The 27321-nt window shown below is 37.1% G+C and overlaps 1 protein-coding gene across 2 annotated transcripts; it reads right to left on the bottom strand.

Moving 5' to 3' along the window:
- Positions 1-358: 358 nt before the first annotated feature.
- faf2 (Fas associated factor family member 2) lies at positions 359-27292 on the bottom strand. 2 transcript variants are annotated; one of them, XM_059990241.1, is made up of 12 exons: positions 27152-27292; positions 20670-20759; positions 17506-17574; positions 17100-17234; positions 16507-16583; positions 16026-16164; positions 14097-14182; positions 12872-12963; positions 8263-8440; positions 5415-5586; positions 4043-4186; positions 359-3063 (listed from the first exon to the last, which is right to left on the bottom strand). In XM_059990241.1, exons 2-12 carry the CDS (start codon positions 20736-20738, stop codon positions 2881-2883), a joined length of 1344 nt encoding a protein of 447 aa, XP_059846224.1. In that variant the 5' UTR covers positions 20739-20759; positions 27152-27292; the 3' UTR covers positions 359-2880. The 2 variants fall into 2 exon arrangements, with proteins under 2 accessions (XP_059846224.1, XP_059846223.1); XM_059990240.1 differs by lacking the exon at positions 27152-27292 and adding an exon at positions 20846-21198.
- Positions 27293-27321: the final 29 nt, after the last annotated feature.

The following is a 27321-nucleotide window of genomic DNA, read 5'->3' as shown; positions in this document are numbered from 1 at the left end:
TCAGATTGAGCATGGAAACTTATTTTCAGAATTCCATTTCAGATGCACTATCACTCAATGCCCTATTCTTGTTTTATCTTTTGAATCATGGTTTGAAAATGGTAATTTCCAAGTGAACAGAAAACAGTAGCAGGTTTTGGCATTAGTTTGCATTTAGCCTACTTAACTCTCAGTACCTATCACAAATCTATTCACAGTCTGAACAGAAGCAAGTGGTTCAAAAACTTGTTCTATTCAGAGTGATGAAGAAATTAATTTAAACATTTGCAAAGAAAAGCCATGAAAGCCAGGAAGATTATCTTCTGGCAAATTAGCAAGAATAATTGGTTATGTCATTTGAAGAAAATCACTTCCAAAATGGCTTTAAAAATTAATTTTTAATGTTGAGAACTCGATGGATTTGGCGCTTTAAAAAATAAAAGTCTGAGAAACATCAAACTTCAAAAGAAAAACAAATGTGGTCCTTTAAAGAACGTTTGCTTCATCTTTCTCAAATTAGACCATTGGGAATATACTTTCTTACATTTTTACAAAATTATTACAATAATAATCTACATGAGCATTAAAATATCCAAGAAAACATACTTGCATATTAGTAGACTGATGGGAGTATTTCTGCTAAGGGAAAAGATTCTTAAATCATTCAATCCTAAAACATCAATGCTTGTTTCATTGTAGTTTGCCCCAACTCAAATTTAGAACTTTACACCAACTGCATCAAATTGGGAGCCAACATCCTCAGAAGCACTGGACAAAACACAAAGGTAGGCATCAACAGTTATTAAGTGGCAAAATTTTGTGGTAAAATATCTATGATACAAAATAACTTATTCTGCTTGGAAGACAATTGCTCCATATATCCAAATTCCTAATCTATTCAGGCTATGCAATAAGCCTCATACATAAACATTAACGGAGAAGTTTCTTTTTGCAGCTATAATCTGCAGATCCTCATTTGTATAATTATATACAAAACAGATTGTAAATTTTTTTTGCAGATCATTAGCCAATATGAAAACCCAACAACTTTGTCCACATCTACGGAATGTAACGGCAAATACATGAAAAATTCAGTAATTGGCGACACAAGCACATAATATTACTGAAATTATTGTCTATAATGCCAGACAGGTTTTCTAAATTTAAATACAAAAATGAATCAAGATTGGAGTTCCTTCAGTCTAAAGCATTGAAGAAACTTAAAACCAATACTAATCTTTTTGTACACTATTACATTTTCAAACCAACTTGCTATATTGCATCTGGAAATGCTGACTGCTTTGGATATCAGCCACAAAAGTGATGGTGAATGGTATTATAGATATATATATAAAAAAAATCAAGGTCAATTAGGCTTTAAACAGAACAAAGATCCTAAATCTGCACACTACTGATTAATAATTGTAAGCAAACTTAAACTGAACACACTTACGTTTACAACACAGAATAAAACTTGGGCATCTAATGTTGGAGTAGTGTATATAGGCACTCCAGAATAATCAAACTTATATTCACAATTCATAAAAAATCTTTAAGTATGTGTATTAAGGAAAAAACTGCTACAAGCACTTTATCTAGAGTATGGACTGACAAAAAAGAGGAAACATCTCAATGGTATCACTTCATTATAATTAAATGAGCCAATATATTATTAAGGCTGATAGTTGTTTAGGTGGTAAAATAATTTCATTATTGGTTACCACCAAATATCCATTCAAGATCAAGAGAGAAGTCATATTGCATTTTGCTGGAACAGCAGAACAAATAACATGCAAATGATTAAGATGCTATTGAGTGAATGAAATGCAATAATCCTAAACAATATTCCTAATTAAACAGTATTGAAGAAACAGTACATTTACTTGATGCATTGCAACAAACTGAAAAGGAGGAGGTCTTTGAACACATGGTTTAAAAGTAAGGAGGGGGGGGGCGCGGGGAAGGAGACATGCTCCACTGAAAAACATTAAATATCCTTGGTCCTATTCTCATAGGAAGCTATAAATATGCATTTTTCTAATAAGATTAAAAACATAGCACTATAAATAGGTGTAACAAATCCAGCAGGAAAAGCTGATATGAATTTGAAGCAACAATATCTGTACATGGAAGTACAGTAGTGCAGAATGACCAAGAACAAGCAAACATTGACAGGAAGCTCGGAAGGTACAAGTGGTGAAGACAATATAGACTTTTAATGCTCATTAAACCTGACTACTTAGCGCACTGTGAACAGCTACTATCAGTTGTAATTAAGTTACAGAAAATGGTTTAAAAACAAATCTATGCATACAAAAATGATTCAACACAATAAAATTCTAAAACAGTTTTAATTTAAACTGTTGGAATAAATTACACCTCGAGGACGACAAGGCTGCTCAGGTATTAAACATGGAGCAAGCTCTAGTTACCACAGGCACTATAGGCTGACAAACTACTTACTGAGGCTTTACCATAGCAAAGGCCATGGTAATAAGAACTTAAACCAATTCAGCTTCCAATAATTCAATAACAGCCAACCCTCCTTTGGTCTATTTTTCATCTTTTTTTTAATAGAAATACAACATAAATATAAGTGTGGGGGGGGGGAGGAGGGGGGGGACAAAACCAGCAGAAAGGTATTAAGACCTTCCAATGGTGGAGAAATGGGTTCATTTATTTTTTTAATCTTCTGATGGAAAACTGCTCAAGATTTCAGCTTTTTTATTTAAAAGTAGAATATTGATGGACAGTGCAGTTCATCCCAGGAAATGTCGAGCAACCTAGCTGCATAGATCTTTGTCAATGTGTGCAGCAGAAACTTGGCTCGTTTGTGAAAAAGTCTCTGCAATCCTTTATACTGTGCAGCTATTGGAACTTATCCCATTACCGGTGTCTGATTCAATCATCAGTAAGATCTTGAACAAACAAGACTTCACAGCGGCTTAATCCTGCCTGCTGCAGAGTGGGGGGGTTCGGCTCCTTCTCTGTGGGCAAGCAAGGAAGCACTCTACGTGGAAAGTTAGCAACTATTTGAAATTTTTCTGGAGTTTCTTTCAAGGAAAACAAAAAGTCATATATTACCTAGAATGAAAGAACAGCATATTAATTTCTAGGAAAAAATATTATAACTTAAAGAAATGCAACAGCCCTTTTCTCCCTTAGATTCCCCCATTCTTGACACAGATTCAATGAATCATAGGTAACGATAGAAGGGCACTTCTATAAGTGCTGGTCCTTCACCAATATCTCTCCAACGTGCCCGCTATTCACTACTTCCACACAAGCCTAATCTTATCCTCCATAACATCCAGAATTTCAAGAAGACATTGCAAATAAAAATGAAGAGCAGAAACCCTGACAGCTTTCTCAAGTTTGCCAAGGCCACGTACAATGTGAATACCATAAGTACAAAATGAGATTATTAACAGAAAGCAGGGAAACTGAGAACCAGTTCAGTTAATTAAATGGGCAAACTCATGCACTTAGCAGGGATCAAATTTTATGGACACAAAAATGGTAATGGTCTTTGCTACTTCTATATACTGTGCACATCTTCTAAAGCTTTAATTATCAACTTTCAACAAATGGCATTGTTAATGGAACTTTCAATATTAGCATGTAATTGTGAGAAAATGCTAAACATAGAAAAAGGAATGCTTAAACTAACAAAAGACTTTAAAAGACCTAGTTGCAAACTATTCATATCCGAACTGGGAGAACTGAAAGGAAGAAATGTTGCAGAACAACAATGCCAGACAATTGTCCAATTTTGCTCTTGGAACTGCCAAAAAGATCTGTTGCAATACAACAACCAGCATCACATTTTAATGCTTTGACAAACAAGTAAATGCAACTTCAAATTTTTTAAGTTTCCAAAGCAATTTACTAAAAACACTTTTGTTGGAGTGCTAATAAATGAAGCTGCAAAATGTTATGTTATTACATTTTAAACCTGTTATTAGCTTATTTGCATCCATGCCCTAACCATAATCTATCCCAAAATTAAGGAAATGCAAAATTACGAGTATTTTATTACACAAGAAGTACAGAAGATACTTACTGTCAATGACTGGGTAAAAAGAAATCGTCGCTCTACTCGAGTATCATTTGGCAACTTAAAGACAATCTTAACACTATCTGGATGGTCTGGAAAAGGTTCAGGGGGAAGACGTTCAGACTTGCGTTCCTTCTCTTCCTGCAAACTCTATAGTCACATAAAAAGTAACAAATATTTTCCCCATTAAATTTATATGCATTGTTACATTTAATGCCAATTTGTGATAATTACTTTATTTTAGGAGTCAAGCACTATGTGGATTGAAATGATGGGAATTGATGGCGTGGTTTGCACATACAATCATTTAACCATGAAAACACGATCAAAGTCGCTTTGGCACATGACACAATATGTAGAGGTTCTGGTAACATTGATATCTGTAGAATGAATTTTTATTCAGAGTTCAATGGGCTATTTAGCCCAACTCACCCATGCCAACCAAGTTGCCTGAAACTACCTACTTGTTCTGTCTGAGCTGATAGTGTGGCACAGTGGAGCCACTAGCAGAGTCACTACTTGCATCACCAGAGTTATTCTAGGTTCAATCTGTCCTGGAAGCTGTCTTCATGGAGTTTCTATGTTCCCCATTACTACATGGTGTTCCTCCCACATCTCAAAGATGTGTGGGTTGCTAAGTTAAATGGTCACTGGCATGTCGTGAGTGGTAGAATCTGTAGGGAAGTTGCCAAGAATGTGGGGAGAATAAAAAAAAACTGGAAATAATGTAGGATTAGAGTAACTGGGTGGTTGATAGTTGGAACTGACGTGCCCAAGGGCCTGTATCTGTGCTGTATCTCTATAAATCTGAACCTGTTACCAATCCAGTGTAAATGTGTTGCTATGTTGCTGAGGACTTGAAGTGATCTGTGGTCTACTCTGACTATACCAAAGGCAAATCAATGTAGAAACTGATGCAAGCCATTCGGTTTCACTAGCCTGTTCCAGAATTCAATAACATTTTGGAAAGAGGTTGTAGATATGGCAGTCTGGAACAAACAAAAAGCAAACCGCTGGAGTTCAGAAGGCTGAGCAGCATGTGTGGAGAAAAGATTAAAGTGTTGACAACTTCTTTTTCCCCTCCACTCCAACCCCGCCTCTCATTGCTGCTTTCTTTACCTGATGTTTAGCTTCAGATAATGATACAGAGCAGGAAGACTAGCTACATTTGTTTTGAACCTGCATCTTAACCAGACATATACTGAGGCCACTTAAACCAAAAATGGTTTGTTAAATATTCCATTAGCAGACTGGACACCGTGTCTGGTTAGACATTAACATGGAGACAATTACAACATTACATAATGACTCTTAAAATGAATGAAAGTACATAATTTAACTAAATACTACTGTACATTTTTTTTTAAAAAAAGCTTACTTGCTGCCTTCTTTCTTCTGCAAGCATCTGTTGCCTGACGTCCTCTTCTGCCTTTCTCCTTTTTTCTAGTTCTTCTCTCCTCTTCCTTTCTTTCTCCTGATCAGCACGAAGTGAAGCCAAATAAGCTTCATCTTGCTGTTGTCTCAGCACTTGTGTCTGATTCCTCTCCTCTCTGAAACAAAATTATGAGAACAGCAAAAATATCAGCATGATCAGCTATCAACACACACAGTTTACACGCCAACCAGTCAAATATTGGTAATTCAACACATCGATGAAATCATAAAGATGACACACTAGTGCCTCTACTTCACCAGGAGTTTGAGAAGATTCAGTTTGTCACCAGACACTTACAAATTTCTGTAGATGGACAGCAGAGAGCATTGGGACTGGCGACATCACATCCTGGTATGGGGAAGCTCCAATGCAGAAGGTCGCAAGAGGCTGCAGAGGACTGTAGACTCAATTGGCTCCATCAGACACAAAACCCTCACCATTATCTAGGATTTCTTTGAGAAGCAGGGTCTCGAGAAAGTTTCATCCATCACTAAGGACCCTTACCATCTGGATATTGGCCCCTTCTCATTACTATAATCAGGGAGGAGATATAAGAGACTGAAGACTAACACTCAACGATTTAGAAGCAGCTTCTGCCTTGATGTTATCAGATTTCTGAACAGTCCACAAACAGTTTTTTTGGTCATTACGCTCGTAATTTATAAAAAGTTGTCTTTATACCGTATTGCTGCAAGATAAGCTTCATGTCAAGTGTCAGTGACAGTAAGTCTGATTCTGACTTGAGTGTTTCAGAATTCCAGCATCTACAGCATTTTTGACGTCGTTTAATAAAACTATTTAAACAATAATTTCCAATGAAAATTAACTACCATTTTAAAATTCATGCCCTGCCCCCAAAAGTAGTTCTTGATGCAGTGAGTTCCACACTGTTTTCACTGCCAGACTTTGAAAGCAATTTAACATGATGGTCATTCCAGCTGGGATCACAAAGGGCAAGTGAAACCAAGTTGAATTTATATTCAATAGAGCTGTGCTGTATCCAACCCAAAAGTGCTCAATGCTAAAAATTTCAATCGTAGTACTAACTTTATTGACTACAAACAAGTACTAGTACATTTGCAAGAACAAGTTTGCAGTTACCTGGTTTTCTGCATTAATTACTCATAAAATATGGTCTGATCTCATCCGTCACAATAATAGATAAACATGATCTGTCTAAATTAATAACACACAAACAATTGTACTTATCATAATTATTGAGTACACCATTTAAACGATCATAGTCTAGGTTTAAAGAAGTCTGTGAACGACTGCGGTAATACCTTCTACAAAAGCTACTTGGAGTCAGGTGTTCCAATCAGTAAAATGAGATTAGAAGTGAGAGTTGTAGGGGTGCTCTGGCCTGAAAAAACCACACTAAATCAGGTTACTGACAGAGAATGCTCTTCAAGAAAGATTTGTTTATATGCACCATGACTTCAACAAAAAAACTTTGAGAACCTTAGAAGAATTGTGGAGATGCATGGAGCTGGTAAAGGCTAGGAATGCATTTCTAAATACACATGCTCATCAGTCAACAGTAAGACAAATTGTCTACAAATGGAGAAAATTGGGTGCTGTTGCTAGTTTCCCTAGGAGTTGACGCCCTGCAAAGATTACACCAAGAGCACAATGTGCAATGCTAAGGAGGTGAAGAAGACCTGCAGAAATCTCTAGAACTTGCTAAAGTCCCTGTTCATGTGTCCATGATGAGAAAAGCAATGAACAAGAATGGAAGGACACCAGAGGAAACCACAGCTCTCCAAAAAATTACATTGTGCACTTCTCAAGGTTGCAGAAGATCACCTGGATGTTCCACAATGCTTCTGGGACAATGTTCTGTGGACAGATAAGAAAAAAGTTGAACTTCTTGGCAGAAATGCACACTGTTATGTTTGGAGGAAAATAGACACTGCACACCAACACCAAAACCTCATCCAAACTGTGAAGCATAATGGAAGGAGCATCATGGTTTGGGGCTGTTTTACTACCTCTGGGCCTGGACAGTTTGCAATTGTTGAGGGAACAGTTAATTCAAAATTATATCAAGACATTTTGCAACAGAATGTCAGGTAGCGTTCTGTCACCGAAAGCTTAATAGAAGTTGAATGATGCAATAAGGCAATGATCCAAAACACAAGAGTAAATGAACAAACAGAATGGCTTAAAAAGAAAATTCGTGTTTTAGAATGGCCAAGTCAGAGTCTAGACCTTAACCCAATAGAGATAATGTGGCATGACCTGAAGAGGGTTGCTCATACAAGGTATCCCAGAAATACTGATGAACTGAAACAGTTTTGTATGGACAAATGGTCTAAAATTCCTCCGCACTGTTGTGCAAGTCTGATCAGCAGCTAAAGGAAATTTGCTGCTAATGGAGTTCTACCAGTTATTAAGTACAAGAGTTCACGTACTTTTTCCAGACTGGACTGTGAATGGTTAAGCAATGTGTTCCATAAAGTCGTGAAAAGTACAACTGTTTGCATGTTGTTAGTCTAGGATGATCATGTTTGTCTATTATTGAGATAGATGAAAATCAGACCATATTTATAAGTAATTAATGCAGAAAACCAGGAAACTGTAAAGTGTTCACAAACTTTTTCTTACAACTGTATATATTTGAAAAAGCCCCCTATCTCTCTGAAGAGTCAATGCATTATTTTATGTACGTTATGTTATTCCATGCATTCATCCACATCATGGATTTGGTTACATCCACTATAATCTAAATTTGAAAATTAAGGCACACATTCTGTGATTAATGAAATAGCATTTTCCATCTATATCTTACCTATCAAGTCGTTCTGATACCAAATATGTAGCATTAGCATCCATAATAAATGTCAGCTGATTGACAAAGTCTTCTGCCTGAAGAAGACCTTCCAGACGACCAACTACTGTCATCCTTTGCTCTTTCAGCATAATCATCGCCAGAAAAGGGTAGGTATTCTCCCGTAAAGCCTGAGATACTGTAATACATAAACACATATTAGCTCACTTTAGAAGAAATAAAACTTCTCATTATCCAACTTTTTCCCCCAAAGTTCAAAGTAAATTTATTATCAAAGTACACGTCACCAAATACAACCCTGAGATTCATTTACTTGTAGGCATACTCAAATAAGTTCAATAACTATGATAGAATCAATGAAAGACCACACCAACTGGGCATACAACCAGTATGAAAAGGACAACAGTGTAAATACAAAAAGAAATGACAAATAATAATTAGAAAACATGAGATGAGTCCTTGAAAGTGAGTCCATAGGTTGAGGAAACAATTCAGTGATGGGGCAAATGTATTTAAATAAAGTTATCCCCTTTGGTTCAACAACCCAATGGTTGAGGTCTAACAACTGTTCATGAACCTGGTGGTGTGAGTACGGAGGCTCCTGTATCTTCTTCCCGATGGCAGCAGTGAGAAGAGAATGACCTGGGTGGTAGGGGTGCTTGATGATGCTTTACTGCGTCAACACACCATGCAGATTGGCTCAATGGTGGGGAGGGCTTTACCCATGATGGACTGGGCCATATCCACTACTTTTTGTAAGCATTTCCATTCAAGGGCAATGGTGTTTCCATACCAGACTGTGGTACAACCATTTAATATACTCTCCACCAGAGAACTACAGAAGTTTCTCAAAGTTTTAAATGCCATGCCAAATCTTCGCAAACTTCTAAGGAAGTAGAGGTGCAGTTGTTCTTTGTTTGTAATTGCACTTGTGTGCTGGGCCCAGGACAGATCCTCTGAAATATCACCGAGGAATTTATAATTGCTCCTCCAGTAGTCAATAAACAACTCCTTGTTGTTGCTGTGGCACCACTCAGCCAAATCTTCCAATCTCCCTCCTATATGCTGATTCATCACTACGTTTGATTTGGCCAATGACAGTGATGTCATCAGCAAACTTGAATATGACATCGGAGCTGTGTTTAGCCACACAGTCTCCATTCATATATTCACACTTCGGCCTCCCATACAGAGTCACAGACCAGCTGATTTTGTGCTTCCAACGATACAAAGAAGCATCTCCTGAAATGGACACCAAAACATTTTCACCTAAGCAAAAGCTACACAAGAACCCATTAGCTATATAGATTCCATGGCATTTTTGGTTAAATTATGATTAAAGAACCTGTAACTGGTTCTTAAGTGGTCAACAAAGCTGTTTCATCAAACTCACATCTACAGGTCCAAGCTGCCATTTGTAGCTCATGAAAGACTCCCCCCCCCCCCCAACCCCCCATACTTCACTTAACCTTCACTTTTACTTCTTTCCTTAAACACCCTTATGTCATTCATCTATTCCTTTCATTGCCACTTCCAGCATGGACCTGATGAAATGTTAACTTGATTTTTTTTTCTCCACATTTGCTGTTTAACCTATCCATCGTGTTCTGTTTTTCAGCATCTGCAGTTGTTATATTGATAGACTTTAACCTGACTGATTTCCTCCACAAGTGAATACACATTGTGCACAGTCCAACAGCACCATCACAGGCCCGTCGATTTAGCGGTTCTAGACTAACTATCAAACATCCGTCCATACTAATTCCGTTTTTTAAAAAACAATAATTTTTAGCAAATTTTATTCAATTCCCACATGTCTCCTGTATACTAGAGCCAATTTACAGTGTCCACTTAATCATTCCACATTAAAAGTCCCCATCAAGTAATTCTTATTCTTTCCCTGGGAAAAGAGCACCACTTTCCCCCCCAGGTAGTTCTAACCATCACTCTAGTAATTTTTTTAAACCTTCTCCTGTGGACCCACTATCTTTTTATAGTACACTAACTAGAACTCTTCACAGTACTCCCAGCCCCTTTGTTAAAATCTAATCAGTGTCTAACATGACTTCTCTGCTTTTAAATTCTAACCCTCAAGAAATGAACCCTTGTTTTCCTTAATGACTTTATGAGCCTGCACCGTTCTGAGAATCTATTCATTTCCTATCCTTTTTCCATTTGGTCTCCATTTACTTTCTAGAAATGCACTATCCCAACACTTGTGCACTGAAATTCATTCTCCAAGTGTAGTCTCATTTCCTTTATGTAAATAAAATTTTTTTTTATTGACATTGGATATACTTCCAATTGTCACGCCCTCTTGCACTTTAATGACATTTAGTAATAACTATTTAAGCTTTAATAGGCAATACAAGTTAAGACTACTACATCTTTCAGTTTTCTCCAGTGATGTAGCTATTGACTGAGACAACAGTATTGTAATCAAGGTCTCTTTCAGAATTTTTTAAAAAAGTTTTATACCATTCCCTGCACCCTCTGCCAAGACATGTCACCTTGCACTGACTTTTCAATCTTTCATGTCACTAAGTTCCTGACCACACACCTTTCAACATTCATCCTACACAGGTTCCTTAATTAGTCTGGGTCATTGAATATGAGTTGACCTCTGTCCTTTTTATCTTTTCAATTCTGTTCTTCTATGTCCTTCAAGATTTCTCAAGTAGGGTTTTAAATCCAAAGGTTTTATATTTTCTATTTTGTCACGTATGTTGCGATCTTAATTAACATTCTGTATAAACACTTAAGAACTTGATTAAAATTGCTCTCTACTTTCAGGTGAGGATTCTTTCATGTGATTGGTTGCCCAGTCAATGTTATCACAGCCACGAGGCATCAGGGATCTCTGAACTGAGGCATGACAGCAACAGGAGTTGATCGAGGGAAATTTGTCATCACACAGACTGCTGGATCTTTGTCAGGCACTTCTCTCAACATTCCCTGAATCTCTACTTGCAACAAGGTCAACAAGAAGTGCCATTACCTTGCCACTGGTGGCATATTGGACCTTCAAAACTGGCCACTAATATTACTAAAAGGAACGAAGAAACTGAACATTGAATAATGTTGAAACACTCCAGGAAGCTGCTGAAAGGAATGGAATTGCTCAAGGAAAATAAGTTATCAATGGCATGAGTTTGGGAATTAAGCCACAACAGTCATGCTCCAGCACTGGAAGGCCCCCTGGAACAAGATATCTTTCACTACTCTTGAGTAAAGAAGTAACAGACGTCACTGTAAATAACGTAACTACACACAGAAAGAACAAATATAAACACCAGGGAAGGATTTGCTTTTAAAAAGAAATTTTTAAAAAATCACATGATGCAGCAAGTCCACCACAAGACTAATTAATCATCCAACTATTATTGGCATCCATAGTAGTTATTAGGGATAGATCATTTAAAGTTGCAGAGGAATGGGAACCAGTGTGGTAGGGCAGATAGTGCAGCGGTTGTGGGAAAATGATGTTAAGCCTACATACAAAGATATGTATACAAGGACCTGCAAGGTTGAGAATGTTCTTGAGTTGTATTTATTTCAATGCAATAACTATTGTAAGTAAGTGAACTTAGAGCATGGATCAGCACATGAAATAATGACACTGTAGCCATTAGTGAGACAGTGTTGTAGGAAGGCAGGACTAGCAGCTCAGTGTACTGGGCTTTCATTGTTTTAGATATGATAGATAGGGGAATATTAAAAGGAGAGATGGCATGATAAGCCAGGGAAAATGTCACAGTTATGCTCAGGTAGTACAGACTGGAGGGCTTATTTATTGAGGCTGTATGGATGGAACAGAGAAATAAGAAAGGGATGACCTTTCTTTGGAAGTAGCATCCCAGGTAGATACGATCATAAAGAGTTCTTGGCATACTGGCCTTCATACAATAAATGTACTGAGTATAGGAGTTGGGATGTTATGTTGAATTTCCAAAAGACATTGATGAGGCACAATTTGGAGTATTCTGTGCTGTCCTGGTCACCTACCTAAAGGAAAGATATCAATAAAATTGACAACATGCATAGACAATTTACAAGAATGTTGCCAGGATCTGAGGACCTGAGTTATAAAGGATGGATTAGTTAGGACTTTACGCCCTGGATTGCAGAGAATGAAGAGAGATTTGATCAAGGTACACAAAATTATGAACTGAACAGATAGGACTAATGCAAGCAGGATGTTTTTCATTGAGGCTGGGTGAGACTAGAACTAGAGGTCATAGGCCAATGGTGAAATATTTAAGGAGAACTTCTTCATGCAGAGGATGGTGCAAGTATGAAGAGCTGCCAGAAGCGGTGAATGCAGGTTCGACTGCAACATCTTAGAGAACTTTGGATGTACATGGATGGAAGGGATATTGAGGGCTATAGTCTACATGCAGGTCAATAGGACTTGGCTGAATGCTACGGCATAGACTAGATGAGAGAAAAGGCCTGGTTCTGTAGTACTCTATAACTCTATAATAATTTTAACATTACCATTCATTTAAGGCATACTTTCAGTTTCAGTGTAAATAAGTAACACTGAATTAAAAAGGTTAATTTCTTTAGTATATAAGCAGAGTATTTCTGTAAAGCTATAAACACTTACCCCTATAGCCTTCTGGCTTACTGGTGGAACAGGCCCAGAAAAGCATCCTAGTGTTGATGAAGTTTACTACCTCTGGAGAGCACATTGTATTACTGAGGTAGAAACAAATTGACATTTAGTTATCCAAAGACAGAATTCTCAGGACAGTCACCCTCAATCACACACCCTACCCACACCACTACCAATATGTAGTGGAGAAACTTCATGATAGCATCTTCATGTGGCCATTAGTAAGCTGATGTGATACCCCTGCAGTCAAATATCATTCTTAAGGTCTATCTAGACATGCACATAAAGAACAGCCAACATGAGGAAATCTGCAGATGCTGGAAATTCAAACATCATACACAAAATGCTGGTGGAACACAGCAGGCCAGGCCGAGGGGTCGAAGGGTCTCAGCCTGAAACGTCAACAGTGCTTCTCCTTAGATGCTGCCTGGGCTGCTGTGTTCCACCAACATTTTGTGTGTGTATATAGAACAGCCACTTTGATTCTTACTGGAGGCATCCTGATTATTGCTCAGCCATATTTCAAAATATTGAAAATTACAAACTGGAAAATAAGGTTGTTCTTCACGGAGCCAAATTACACAGTACAGAATCAGAACTTAATCAAATCAGAATTTCAACAGTTATATATTGAAATCTTCCTCTAAAGTTGTCCAAGATTCTAATTATTATACTATTCCCAAAGGAACCAAAATGAATCCTTGCCCCAACGAACCTACTGAATAATGAATGCATTCTCCACATTTTCACCCAGGGCTATCACCATTTACAGAGTAACAAATATGGAACGATACTTTTCATGGTCGCTGGGATACGCTCATTTAAGTATCTACTTTAATTAACAAAAAGTCAATTAACTAGTCAAAGAGTGACACAGCCAATTGGTTTACCATCCTTAATCTACATGCACATCAGTGTTAAGGCAAACATCAGCAGCCAAGCGGGTCAAAATCAGAAATGGGCTCTCCAAGACTTGGCAACTTGATCTATTAAAGCATCAGGGACATCAGCAGCTGCAGACATTTTAAAAACATTAAAGAAAATAATATTTCATACCCAGCTGACAGTAAATCAGTAAAGTAGCCAGAAACATGTAAACAATGCCCATGAAGGTAGTTGCAGTATTACTGAAGACACTATATACATACAAAAATGATCAAACTTGGGTTTTGATAAAATAACAAAGCAGAATTTAGGTACAACACACTGCACTCACCGACAGAACTCATCTGTATCCTGATGGTCATCTCCATGAAGATAAACTAATAAATAACGAAGCTCCCGTTTAGCATCATTCAGTGCCTGGATTCAGTACAAATAATAAACCAGATAAATAATGAGAGCTAAAGCAGTACAATAATCTACCAATTTGAATATGCAAACAGTAAAACTAACTAAACAATTTTGATAAAGGAAAATGTCTAACACTTAAAATTTTGAACTACATTTTACAGAAAATGCTTGGGTAACCTAGAAAATCTAATCTGTACATTTAGTAGCTCGCGGCAATAAAATAAATGCCACTATTCCTCCTGCAATTCAGCTTATAACAAATAGAACTAAGTTGTTTCCTATATAGGTAGAAAAATTTGGATCAATCTGGCATGACAGGAACACATAATTAGCTTTACTGAAAAACTGGCCATGTTTCTATGCTTAATTACTATGCAAATATGCTCCTCTCTTCTTTGACCATAGCCATATTCCATGTTTTTTTTTAAAAAAAGTATGTATTAGGTAGGTAAAATGTAAAGTATTGTCCCTTTTGGACCAGCATCAGAGTCACAGCAAATTAATTACATTTAAAAAGGAATTCAAATCTTTATCATTTTCTATTAATCTGCAAAGGGCTAGGCCATGTAGCATTCTGTTCACAATGTTGTGCAAGGAATAAATTCACAAATCATGCTTCATAAAAATGTTGACCTGAAATGGAGATGATAAGATCCACATGGAGCCTCATTCCTGCAATTTTAGTGAAGTTTTATTTGTTGTAAAGAAACTACCTGTCCTTTTTTGTTTACTTTCATACAGATGCTTAATCAGTATGCAAGTCTCACTATTCCAGTGTTCCAACAGCATGTGATGTACAGTGCATAAGCTACAGTATATTATATATTTAATAGCAGAATACTAATCTTCATTAATATGACACTCATGGACTGGTTTCTTGGATGGAATAGCACTAATATTCAAGTTTATGTGCAGTTTATTGTCATTCAATCACACATGTTTATACCGCCAAACAACATTCCTCTAGATCAACACATCACAGTTCATACAACTCAGAGACACAACACAAAGTAACATTACCACAAATAAATTTACAAAAAAAGGTGCATTTATGACAGAACTTAAAAAGTAAACAGTATAACACTACTGGTGCTTCATACACAATGAGACTTGGGTGGTGGCAGGAGGTTCGGAAATTTTGTGGCCTGGGGAAATAAATTGTTTCCCTCCATAACAGTTCTTGTCCAAATGTTACAGTACCTCCTGCCTAATAGTAGAGTGTCCAAGAGATTGTTGGATGGATGGGAGGGTCCATTGACAATGTGAAGAGACCTACATATGCAGTGTGCTAGACAAATATTTAATGGGTGGAAGTGAGGCCCTAATGATCCTCTCAACAGTTCTCACAATCCACTGCAGGGGCTCGTGGTCAGGTGCCTTGCAATCCCCATACCAGACTATGACACAGCTGGTCAGGACACTTCTGACTGTAAAAGGTGGTTAAAAATGGTGTGGGGGGGGAAGGGGGGGGGGGAAAGAGCCTCACTTGCCTCAATCTCTTCCAAGAAGTTAAGATGCTGCCATGCTTTCTTCACCAAAGAGGTGAAGTTGAGGGACCAGAGGAGACTGTCTGATATGTGAACTGCAAAAAAACTTGGTACTCTTAACTCTCTTCATGGAGGAGCTGTTTATGTGCAGTGAGAAGTGGTCAGGCTGTATTTTCCTAAAGTTAATAGTCATCCACAAATATTAACAGTGGTGGCTTCAGAAATAGTTTACTATTACAATTCTTGAGGAAATATATCTGCAGAGCCAAAAGTGGGTAGAAGTAGAACTTCAAATTATTACAACTGTAGAACACTCTCAACAGCAAACTTCAAATAAAATAAAAAAACTGGACACTTATACAAACCTGACTGTATGTTCCTTGATAGAAGACTGGATGAATCCTCCCATATTGTTCCTCAAAATTCTGAATGAATGAAACGACATCTCCAACAGGGTCAGTTACGCGGCTCCGAGGATCTGGCCGAATAAATCGTATCGCAAACCTATGTAAAACAAAGAGTTTGTTTATTTATTTACAGATACAGTGCAGAAAAGACCCTACCAGCCCAATGAGCCATGCCACCCTACAATCCTATTTTAACCCTAATCACAGGACAATTTACAATGGCCAATTAACCTACTAACCAGGGCATCTTTGGCCTCTAGGAGGAAATGAGAGTACCTAGAGGAAACAGGGAGAACATAATAACACCTTATAGACAGCGTCGAAACTGAAACTCCGATGACCCGAATTGTAATAGAGTTGTGCTAACCACTATGCTATCATTAAACTCAAGCTATATTTTTAATAAATATATTTTAAACAAACTATCACAGAATCTCACCTAAAAATGTCCAGTAGTGTGTAATAGGTGAATCGGAATGGAAGCATTATCAAATAATAACTCCATCCTAAGAGACCCTGAAAAATTGAAGAGGCATCATTAATACCCACAAAGCAGAAACTCAGAATTCGGTTAAATATCACCAGTATGTCATCAAATTTGTTGTAATCTTAAATAAAGACTTGAATTTCAGTCTAATTTAGCACATAAGGTGATCTACTGCTTCACCATATTATCTACCAACCCAGAAAGTAAACAAGCTACAATGCAAGATAGAAAGCTTATGTAATTCAAATAAGGACTGATCTAAGAAATTCCTTTAATATTAAATTACTTTCCAATTTAGCTCATTTCTAATAGCAAATGTCAACGAGTCAGGCTTTTCTGGAAAATTAATACATAGAAAGTGTGACCTGTTCACAAGATGTGACTATGCAAAATAGAGGACCATTTTATTGACACAAAATTAAAAACTGAGTGCTCAATGCAAAATAAACCAAATGTAGTTATAAACAATTCAAAATACAATACAATTCCAATTGAACTCTAATGAATTTTACAAAATAAATCAAATAACTCTAAAATGTAGTTACCCTGGGCTGTGGTCTTGAAACTACATAACTATAGACTCGGTGGTCAGCTGTGTGGACTTGAAGTGGTCGAGACGAAGGTGGGTTGAAGACGCTGGGAACTCCTTCTTGTTCATTTAACCTATCTTGAACAGCTGCCTAGAAAAGACATGGAGGTGTTTAAGAAACAAAACTGAATCAAGGATAAACCCAATCCTTATAAAAACTCTTAAAATGAACCAATTCATCCAACCATCAAAGTATATGGGTTATAGTAAAAGCACTATACACTTTATGGCAATGCAACAATATTAACATGCATAACAAAGAATTTTAAAATTACACATAATTTTAAAGTCAAACAGGAAACATCAATACCATAACTAACGATAACATTTTACACACATATTAGAAAATTTGCTTTCTTTACTTCAATATTCCAATGGTGCTGTTCCAGTGTGCGTCGACATTGGTCCATTGAGTCGATACCAGTCAAATCCTGCAGTGAAATGTAAAGAACACCTTTTTAAAAATCAGTCACTTTTTCATCTTTTAAACAATAACTTTAATGATCTGATTATTAAAGATGTTGACTAATAATTTATTGATTTATGAGTTCTGTTAGGCAAGTTTCCTCTATCTTTAGCATTTTCAATGAAAAGTTATCTTCTGCCAGTTCTGGAACTGGCAGAAGAGCTCTGGAACTGGTACACAATGCTCAAAGATAGAGAGTTTTGATTCATCTGCATCATTTCAGTATTTAATTGCATTAATTTTGTTGTCTCTACTCTGTGCCACTGCTTATACAATATACATTTTGTACAAATATAAATTTCCACTAATATTATAAAATCAAAGGCATTACCTTTGCTAACACCTATACTTTCTGGCTTTTACCATTCCTCTCATTAGTAATTGTCTGAAACTGGGCAAGACCATTTGCAACTTTGGAGATATTCCTCACCCCAATATGAACTTCGAACCATAACTCCAAGATCAAAATTATTGCCACTAATCTGTTAGCATTGAATTATGATCATGTATCAATTCATCCGCTGCCAAAACCCTTGTCTTGACTTTTTCTTGGCATCTTAAATTGCAAATGCTGCTGTTGACTTGTCCCATATAAACAATTTAATATGACACATACAAGTTTAAAACTGTAATTAAAGTTCAAACTCCAAGCTATCAGCAGCTTAGGAACATAAACATGAATATAATGTCACAGAATGGTCTCTTTATTTTCTTGCTCTTATAAGGAATACAGGAAACTGTCCTACCTCGACAACATTCATTCCACCACCCGATAATGACCGAGAAAACCACAAGTGCATTCAATTTTACCTACTTTTGCATTAGTTTCAGTTACATTGGCATTCTAAAAATACAAAAGATCAAGTGAGATATTTCATACCACTAAATTTAAACTACTTGAGTTTTGGGTGCAAAGTGATTGAGGCCTTGTTCACTGCAGTTTGTTCTTTTTCCAACTAATTAAAATCTGCCAAAGTGCTCTTCCGTTTAGTATTTTGATTTCGGGCATTTCCTTAGAATAAAATTATAACAATTTATTTAAACAATTTCTGGATTTAACCATATTTTAATATGGACACAGAACATAGAACAGCACAGTATAGGCCCTTCAGCCCACAATGCTGTGCCGACATTTTAACTTACTTTACGATCACTCTAAATCTTCCCTCCTACTGAACCCTCCATTTTTCTACACTCTGTGTCTAAGAGTTTCCTAAATGCTCATTTACCTGCCTCTACCAGCACCCCAGCAGAATATTCCACAGATCTAACACAATGTCTGTAAAGAACTTGCCTCTGAAACCCCCTATAGTTTCCTCCATTCATTTTAAAATTATGCCCCGCTGTATTAGCCATTTGCAGTTTGAGAAAATGTCTTTAATTATCCATTCAACCTATGTCTCTAATCATCTTTTACACCTCTATCAAGCAACCTTTCACCCTCCTTTGCTCCAAAAGAAAAAAGCCCTAGCTCACTCAACCTATCTTCAAAAGACATGTCCTTAGTCCATGCACCATTCTGGCAAATCTCCCCCACATTCTCTCTGAAGCTTCTACATCCTTTCCATGAGGTGACTGTAACAGAACACAAGGTTCTAAGTGTGTTCTAACCAGGGTTTTATAGAGCTGTAACATTACCTCATGGTCCTTGAACACCTGTACATCATAAACTTCTTAACAACCCTGTGAACTTGTTTGACAGCTTTGAGGGTTGTATGGCCAAGGTCCCCAAGATCCCTCTACTCCACCACATTGCTAAAGATCCTGCCATTTACCCTGTATTCTGCCTTCAAATTTAACCTTCCAAAATGAATCACTATACACTTTTCCAGCTTGAACTCCATCTTCCCAGTTCTACATCCTGTCAATATCCCATTGCAACCTACGATAATCCTTTACACTATCTATAACTCCACAACCTTCATGTGTTCTCTAACCTTCCCTTCCACTTCATCATCTATGTCATTTATAAAAAGCACAAAGAGAAGAGGTCCCAGAACAGTTCCCTGTCATCCAGGCAGAACATTTTCCATCTATTATCATCAGCAGCCTTCTATAGGTCTATAGGCAAAGTAATTCTATATTCACACAGCCAATTTTCCTTGGATCCCATGCCTCCTGACTTTGTGAATAACTCTATTTATTGAGGGGGAACTTCATCAAACATCTTACTAAAATTCATATACATCACATCCACTGCTCTATCTGCATCAATGTGCTTTGTCACATCCTCAAATAATTCAATCAGGTTCCTGAGGTATAACTTAACCCTCACAAAGCTACACTGAATACCCCTAATCAGACTATTGCTTCTCAAAATACTCATAAATCCCTTCTCTGAGAATATTCTCCAATAATTTGCCCACTGCTGAAGTAAGACTCACTGGACTATAATTCCCAGGGTTATCCCTAATCCGTTTCTTGAACAAAGGAATAACACCTGCCACTCTTCAATCACCTAGCACTACAGTACTCCTGTGGTACGTTCACGGGATTCCCAATTTCATTTAATCCAAAAACCGGATACAAAATATCCAAAAAGCATTTAAACGGTAAAATCAAATTAATGCTTTTGAATAAGTTTCTGTATAGAATTTTAAGGTAAAGTTTTAATAAAAGTGTAAACACTGTTCTGTGGGTTTATTATACTCCAGCTCTACGAGGATTCTTTAGTAGATTTCATTAAGTCAAAATCATCGCGTTTAACTATGCAGTATCTGCAAAATGAATGTTAAATTGGTTACCGTTAACGTTTGTTGCCAGGTAATGTTTATTTTGTACTTAAGGTGAATTAAATCAATTCTACCTTTTCAACCGTAAGCATTTCTACTGTGGAAAATACGTTAAATAATATTGTCACTGATAAATCGAAACAAGGGTGGAATAATTTGTGTCAGATCGGGCTTTACCATAAAATTTTATGAGTAGGGAAAATGCCACAGGTGCAGAGACTTCAGCGTTTCAGTCTGATTAAATAAATCTAAAAAATGAATTAAAAAGTGGTCTGGAAAAGTAGCCAGTGTCACTTTCAGTAGTATTACTTTGCATTAAGATATTCACCTGAAACTGCAACAGTTTCTCTGTCTGTTCTTGCGTTAGTTCCTCCTCTTCATTGCCAGGCGCCGCCATCTTGGACTTTGCGTTACAGGCCTGTGCGGAAGTAGATGATCTTTGGGTAAAGTCACACTCGTAAAACCCCCCAAAAAACTACAGCTCAAGGATATTCGACTTCTGACCTTGGGTTATGATTCGAGAACTCGACCAGGCATTTCCGCGGTGGAGGGTTTGGATTTCAATGCGCTCGTTCCCTGCCGGTGCGCCAATGCCGAAGGCAGCCGAAGCTCTTCGGCAATTGTCGGGCCGTCCCAGTGTCGACCTCAGCCAACTCGGTTAGCGGCGGAGTGGAGGGGCAGGATGAGGGAATTCTGTTTTTCCGAGGCTGAGGCGGTGCGGAGTGGCTCTGCAACACTCGGACACGCCGGTCCGGATCCAGAACGCGGCCGTATCGACTCCGGCCCGGGTTCTAGAACTCGGGCCGCCCGCGCCAAAATTCACAGACTACCCCTGTACTTCTAAAGACACGTGTCTTCGTTTTAAAAAAAAGCTCACCTCCGGAAATATTGGACCACAGAGGCCAATCACATACAACACTGTGTTTAATCATCGACGTGCATTAGCCAACAGAGTCATTCAAATAAGAAATTTAAAAAAAACAGGAAATGCTGGAAACGCTCAGCGAATCAAATAGGATCTGGTGTGGCAGGAGCTGCTTAATGCTTCCAGCCTCTTGTGTTTTTTTTAAAATTTGCACTTTATCAACAGCTCTTTGATTTTCATGTATAATTAAAACAAGCACGGTAGGAAAAATTATGCGCATATATTGTTAGCGATTTCAAATTTATCGCCATGTTAATTATGTTCAAAGAACTGAACAACTAATAACATTTTAAAATTATATTGATGCGCGTCTTGTTACTTAGAACAACAGCAAGAAATTCCAAAGAAAATGATTCTTTCTGGCGAACGAGTAAATCTGCAGATGCTGAAGGGGTTCGGGCCGAAATGTCGACTGTACTCTTTTCCTAAATGCTGCCTAGCCTGTTGAGTTCCTCAAGCATTTTGAGTGTGTCTTTCTGACAAACTGATTGCATTGACATTGCTCTGTATCAGTTGCATGGTTTGCAGTGGGCAGAATATTGTTATTGCTCTCAGTGCTGTTAAACCATAAAGCCAAATCACTCCAGATAAATCGATCAACAGTGAATCCTGACATGAAGGGCACAATTAATGGAATCCCAAGTCAAACAAAACATCCACAATCTTGACATGTTTACAATGTTACAAGGTGTTAACTTCTGAATCTGCACTGTGCACCCAATGTTAACTAAAAGCTTCAAAGGTTTGCAGCTTCAGGGAAACTGTAATGGGGAAAAGAAACAATGTTTCAGAAATAATAATGATGATCTTCACCATGTCACTGGTTTTCAGTTCTCCAATCATAACCCTGTGATCAGTTGCAGTAGAATATTGAACTAAGGTAGGTAAGTCAACAGTCTGGTTGTGTTTTTGGGCCATGAACAAGGTGGTGGTTCACAGATTCAAACCAGGAATTTTGTTGCTTGTTCTGGCTCTAGCTTAGTAGTGCACCACAATAGACTGAGGCTTCCCTGTGCTCCAGAGGGGTTGGAGTACATTTTCTGACATGGTGAAGTTGCAAGCTTATATTTCATTTATAATGAGGCGTATTGTTTGTAATCAATTAAAATATGGGACTGAACGACTTAAGGGAAAGGCAGCCGGGATGGTCTTTGGCTTCATTGTTTCCAAGCAAAAAAAGAATTACTGAGAGTTTTGTCCACCTAATGGTTATTGTAAGTGTGTAGACACCAAATCAGAGTAGATGTGAAGTGATCAGATTGTTTTGGCAATAAGTCACCATCTAACCACACACCTGGAGAATGAGAGTTTAAACAATTTACTGGAATGTGATGTACATAAAAACAGATCAAATTTCAGATATATGTGGCATCTTGCTAAGCTGTTTCTGTCATACAGTTCAGCTCTCATAATTATCAATGTTTTATGTTTTATCATGGCTATATAGCACATAAAGATGATGAAGGTATTTTTGCTTCTTCAGATGAACTGCATTAAATAGAAATATCTTATGGCTTCTTTTCAAAGAATTACACATCGCCATTAAATTGATATTTATATGTCAGTAACCATTTTTTATAATGATCACAATTGTAGAATACTCACTATAAAGCAAGTGGAAATGATCTGCGATATAAACTATTGTGGAGACAGAACTTAGAAATTCAACAATAATTTACTTGGAACCTATAATCTAATAAAAAGTTCCAAAGCAATTAACAGGAGCATAATCAGACAGATATTGACCCTGAGCCAATTAATCTGACATTGCTTAAACATAATCAGGTGCTGTAGACACAACTTGTCTTTTGGTATATACCCAAAACAAAATGCTGGAGAAAAATTACACATGAGCAGTAGAAGAATTTCACAATTCAACCCATACTATTCAGGAAAATGTTCAAAGGAGTTTTTTTCTGGTTAAGGTTATAACAGCCAAATCTTAAAGCATTTTGGTAAAGTTATGCCCTTTAAAAGATTTGTCCCATTGGCTTTACATGTTTTTTCCATTTGTAATATTTAATTGGCATAAAACTTCCTCTGTTTTTATACTATATTTCTACATATTTTCTGAGGAAAAGATGATTCTTCATAATATATAAGTAGAATTAATACAATATTAGTCATAGCTCATAATTACTATAAGTGGTATAAAAGAAAAATGTTAAATTAATAAAATACTATGATTAGTTACATGTCATCCCTTGGTAAAAGTAGAAGTTGATGTTATTAAAGTCCCTAAGTTTTGTAGACATATGGAGAGCAATATTATTTGAATAATAATTAATTGAAGTGGCATAGGAATGGCCTGGTTTTAAGACATTTGAGGTAATTGTAAAATGAGTCATGTCTGGTAGTAGTGTAAAGAGATTGATTTTAAGATGGATTTTATTTAAAGGCTTCCAATGGATGAACTTTTTTAAGATTTGTTTGCTGGATACAGAAATTGCCATTCAGGCCCGCAGTTACACGTATGTGGACTTTTCAGAGAGCAGTTAGGATCAATGGTACTATGAATCTCAACCAATAAATAAGCCTGACATTCAGACAACAGGTTTCCTATCCCTAGAGTGCATTCATTAGACTATTTTTAGAACAATCCATTAGTTTCATGATCACTATTGCTGATATTCACTTTTTACTTCCATCTTAATTTTGATTTAATTTATTCACTGAATATAAATCCTTCTACCATCAGGATAGGTTGTGCATTCAATTCTCCAGATCCTGAGTCCACCATTTGCCCACCATTGCTCCCACACCAGCAGACACAGGAAGAGCTTCTTCCGTGAGGCTGTGACCCTGCTGAACCTCACATCACAGCGCTAAGCAGTATTGCACCCATATTGTACTGTCTCAGTACTTTTGTACTTCTGTGCTGTAGCACTTACTTTTTATTTGCAGTTATTTTGTAAATAACACTATTCTTCGCATTTCTGGTTAGATGCAAACTGCATTTCATTGGCTTTGTATCTGTACTTGGCACAATGACAATAAAGTTGTATCTAATCTAAGCCTCTAGATTCCCAGTCCACTAACAAAAATATGCTAGAAGTAGTTAATTGAAGTACAGAAATAAAATATTGTATTAAAATGCAATTCGAGTTTGAAAGGAGAACCAGTCTGTACACTCTACTGTATATTGTGTACAGAGCAGGCATTTCAAGCAAATACCTCCCAATCACTGAGACTGGAGAATGAACACATCATCTGAGAGAATGCGTGAAAAATTTACTAGATTAGCCCAGGAGGAGAGACATAAGTAACCTAGAAAAATAAAATTCTTCATTTCTGCTAAAATTATTACTTCAGTTGAGAAGACTGGAGAGGTGGTTTAAAAAGTTTTCAGCGGCATTTGGGGAAAGCAATGCATAAATTGACATTACTTTCCTTAGGGAAAAGTAGAGAATCAAAGAAAATGGGGAGATAAGAATTGAGTGAAAAAAAAAGAAATTTATTACTAAATAATAATTATGATCTGGAGTAGAATTCACTGTTTGAAGGAGTGAATGAAGGAAATTTAGATGTGGCTTTCAAAAAGAAACTAGGCAATGATGTGAAGGAAACTAAGTTCAGAGAAATTGTAAAGTGGCCAGTGAACAGATCAAATTAAAGTCAAAATGCTGTAAACACAGTGCAGCTCAAGCAGCGTCTGTAGAGCAAGAAATAATTAATGTTTAAGATCAGAGGCCCTTTATTAAAATTCTTCTGAGCCTGCAATATGTTAACTCTGTTTCATACTCCATGACTACTACCTAAGGACTTTTAACTTTATTTCAGGTTTATAAGCCTGCAGCATTTTGCTTATAGGACTAACTGGACTACTCTAACAAACAGGCAAAGTGAGCTCAAGGGACTAATGATCTTATTTTCTGCTATTATACATAATTTTAAAAAATTAACATTTCCTGTTGAGACCCTGCATCAAGTTAGACTGCTGATGGAAGGTCTCCACTCAAAACATCCTCTGAATCTGTGTCTTGACTGATTCTGTTAAGGCCATTTTGTTTTGCAGCCTTTTGTGTCTAGTCACTGACCTTCCATCAGAATAAGAGATAGTTAGAAATTTAATATGCATTGCAAAAAAGGAGTGGAGGAAACAACACATATTTAGAATGAGGATCAATGCTGTCTTAAAGAAGGTGACTTAACAAGCTCTCACAAGCCTCTGTCAGTCAGCACCTTCATCATTTGTATCAGTTACTCTTGGTTTTGATACAGTATTATAGGTTTAAGATTATTTGTTAATAGACTTGATGTAACAAGATGATAAACTTGAAATGCTAACTTTGTTTCTCTCAGCAATTTTGACTGGCGTTCTGGGGTGTTTCCAATTTGTCTGTTTATACAGTGTATCATGTTTTCAGCATCTGCAATTTTTTTGTCTGCTTTCCTTTGCTACATAAAGCTTTATTTTCACTTACTGTCCTGTTTTATTGTCTGAGTTGTTTTTTTGATTTGGCACCCTGAAGAAGCAAGTAGATTATTAGATAAATTAGATTATTTTTAATGATGATAAATGGTTGCCTCATTAATCCACTAGGAAGGATAGGACATTGTTGTTGGCAGATAGCAGAAAAATGAAATGAATACTGCACTGTCTCCACTATCTCTGAAGCAAAATAAAACAGGAGATATTGGAACTACTCAGTAGGTCAGGCAGCATCTACTGAGAAACAAGCTGAGTTAACGTACAAGGTCAATGACTAAACTTCTAGCTAAACTGCAAAATTGTACAGTCTGCAACATTACGTCTCACCAACAAAGTTTTGAGCCAGTACATCAATGTCATATGCTATCCTGTACACTAACAATACATATATAGCTAGAGATCAGATATTTAAGGCAAGAAGGAAAAGATATAAAATGGACTTGTTTCCAATTTTTCACACAGACGGTGTCAGACATATGGAATGAGATATGAAGCTATAGAGTCAGGTAATTTAACAATAGATAGATGCAAAGGCAGGAAAAGTTCTGAGGGGTAATGGCCAGATTGGATTAGCTCACATATGCATCTTAGTTGACATGGGTGAATTGGGGCAAAAGGCCTGTTTCCATGATTTATGACTTGATAATGTGCACAGAGAAACTGGCTCCTTTTGGGCCAATCTGGCAAGGAGACAAAGAGCAATGGCACAAGAGGGAAGCAGACAAAAGGGGGATATGCAAATACCTCAGTAAGCAGCTACCAGGCAGTGTGAAAAATGCAAGGTGTAATGGACCATCTACAGAGGTTTTGAAGAATGATCTCAACCCAAAATGTCACTCATCTATTTATTTCCTTTGATGCTGCCTGGCCTGTGTTCCTCCAGCATTTTGTGTGTGTTGTCTTTGAGACAGTTAGCCTGATTGGCACAGTCAGTGACACCAGTTCTAGAACTTTAATTGGATTAGGTTTTAGTGTGATATCTTCACCAGCAGAAGTGTAAGAGGGGCACCTCTTTGACCATCATAGGCCCTCGATAAGTGTTGCAACTTATCCCTGACAACTAAGGAAGGATAACAATTGGTTCTCAATGAGATTGTAAGATTATTTTTAAAAAATATAAAAGTGGAAAATGTTTATTTATTTTAAATTGCTTCTCTCACTAATCACCTCTGGAAAAAATATGCCAACTGATTTTGACTTTTGCAAATTAACACTAGTAATAAAAAGTGCTTTTTTGTAATTTGCCCTCTTCTGTAAATCATGTTTCCTTAATAGTTCAGCCAATATTATTAAGATGTTACTTATTACAGTTCATCACAACTCTGCTAAAAGTTATTTACCTGAAATATTAGCCCTATGTCCCTCTTCACAGATACTACCCAACCTCCTGAGTATTTTGTTTTTTTTCCTGTTTATTGTATATTACATATTTCCAGCATCTGCAGCGTTTTACCTTTGACTCAGTTCTCCTGAACTGGTTACGTCAGTCCTAAAGAACAGTCCCGGCAAGCCAATACCGTGGCGGAAAGTAACTCCCTGGAATTGAAGTACTGACATGATAATCAAGCTGGAATGTAACCTTTGCACCGCAAGGGTGGTCACGCGCCGATAGGGCGGGGCTTA

This window comes from Hypanus sabinus, chromosome 15 (genome assembly GCF_030144855.1).
Source record: "Hypanus sabinus isolate sHypSab1 chromosome 15, sHypSab1.hap1, whole genome shotgun sequence".
NCBI lineage: Eukaryota > Metazoa > Chordata > Chondrichthyes > Myliobatiformes > Dasyatidae > Hypanus > Hypanus sabinus.
Note: the sequence above shows the minus strand (reverse complement) of the source record. Positions and strands in the feature narration are given on the sequence as shown.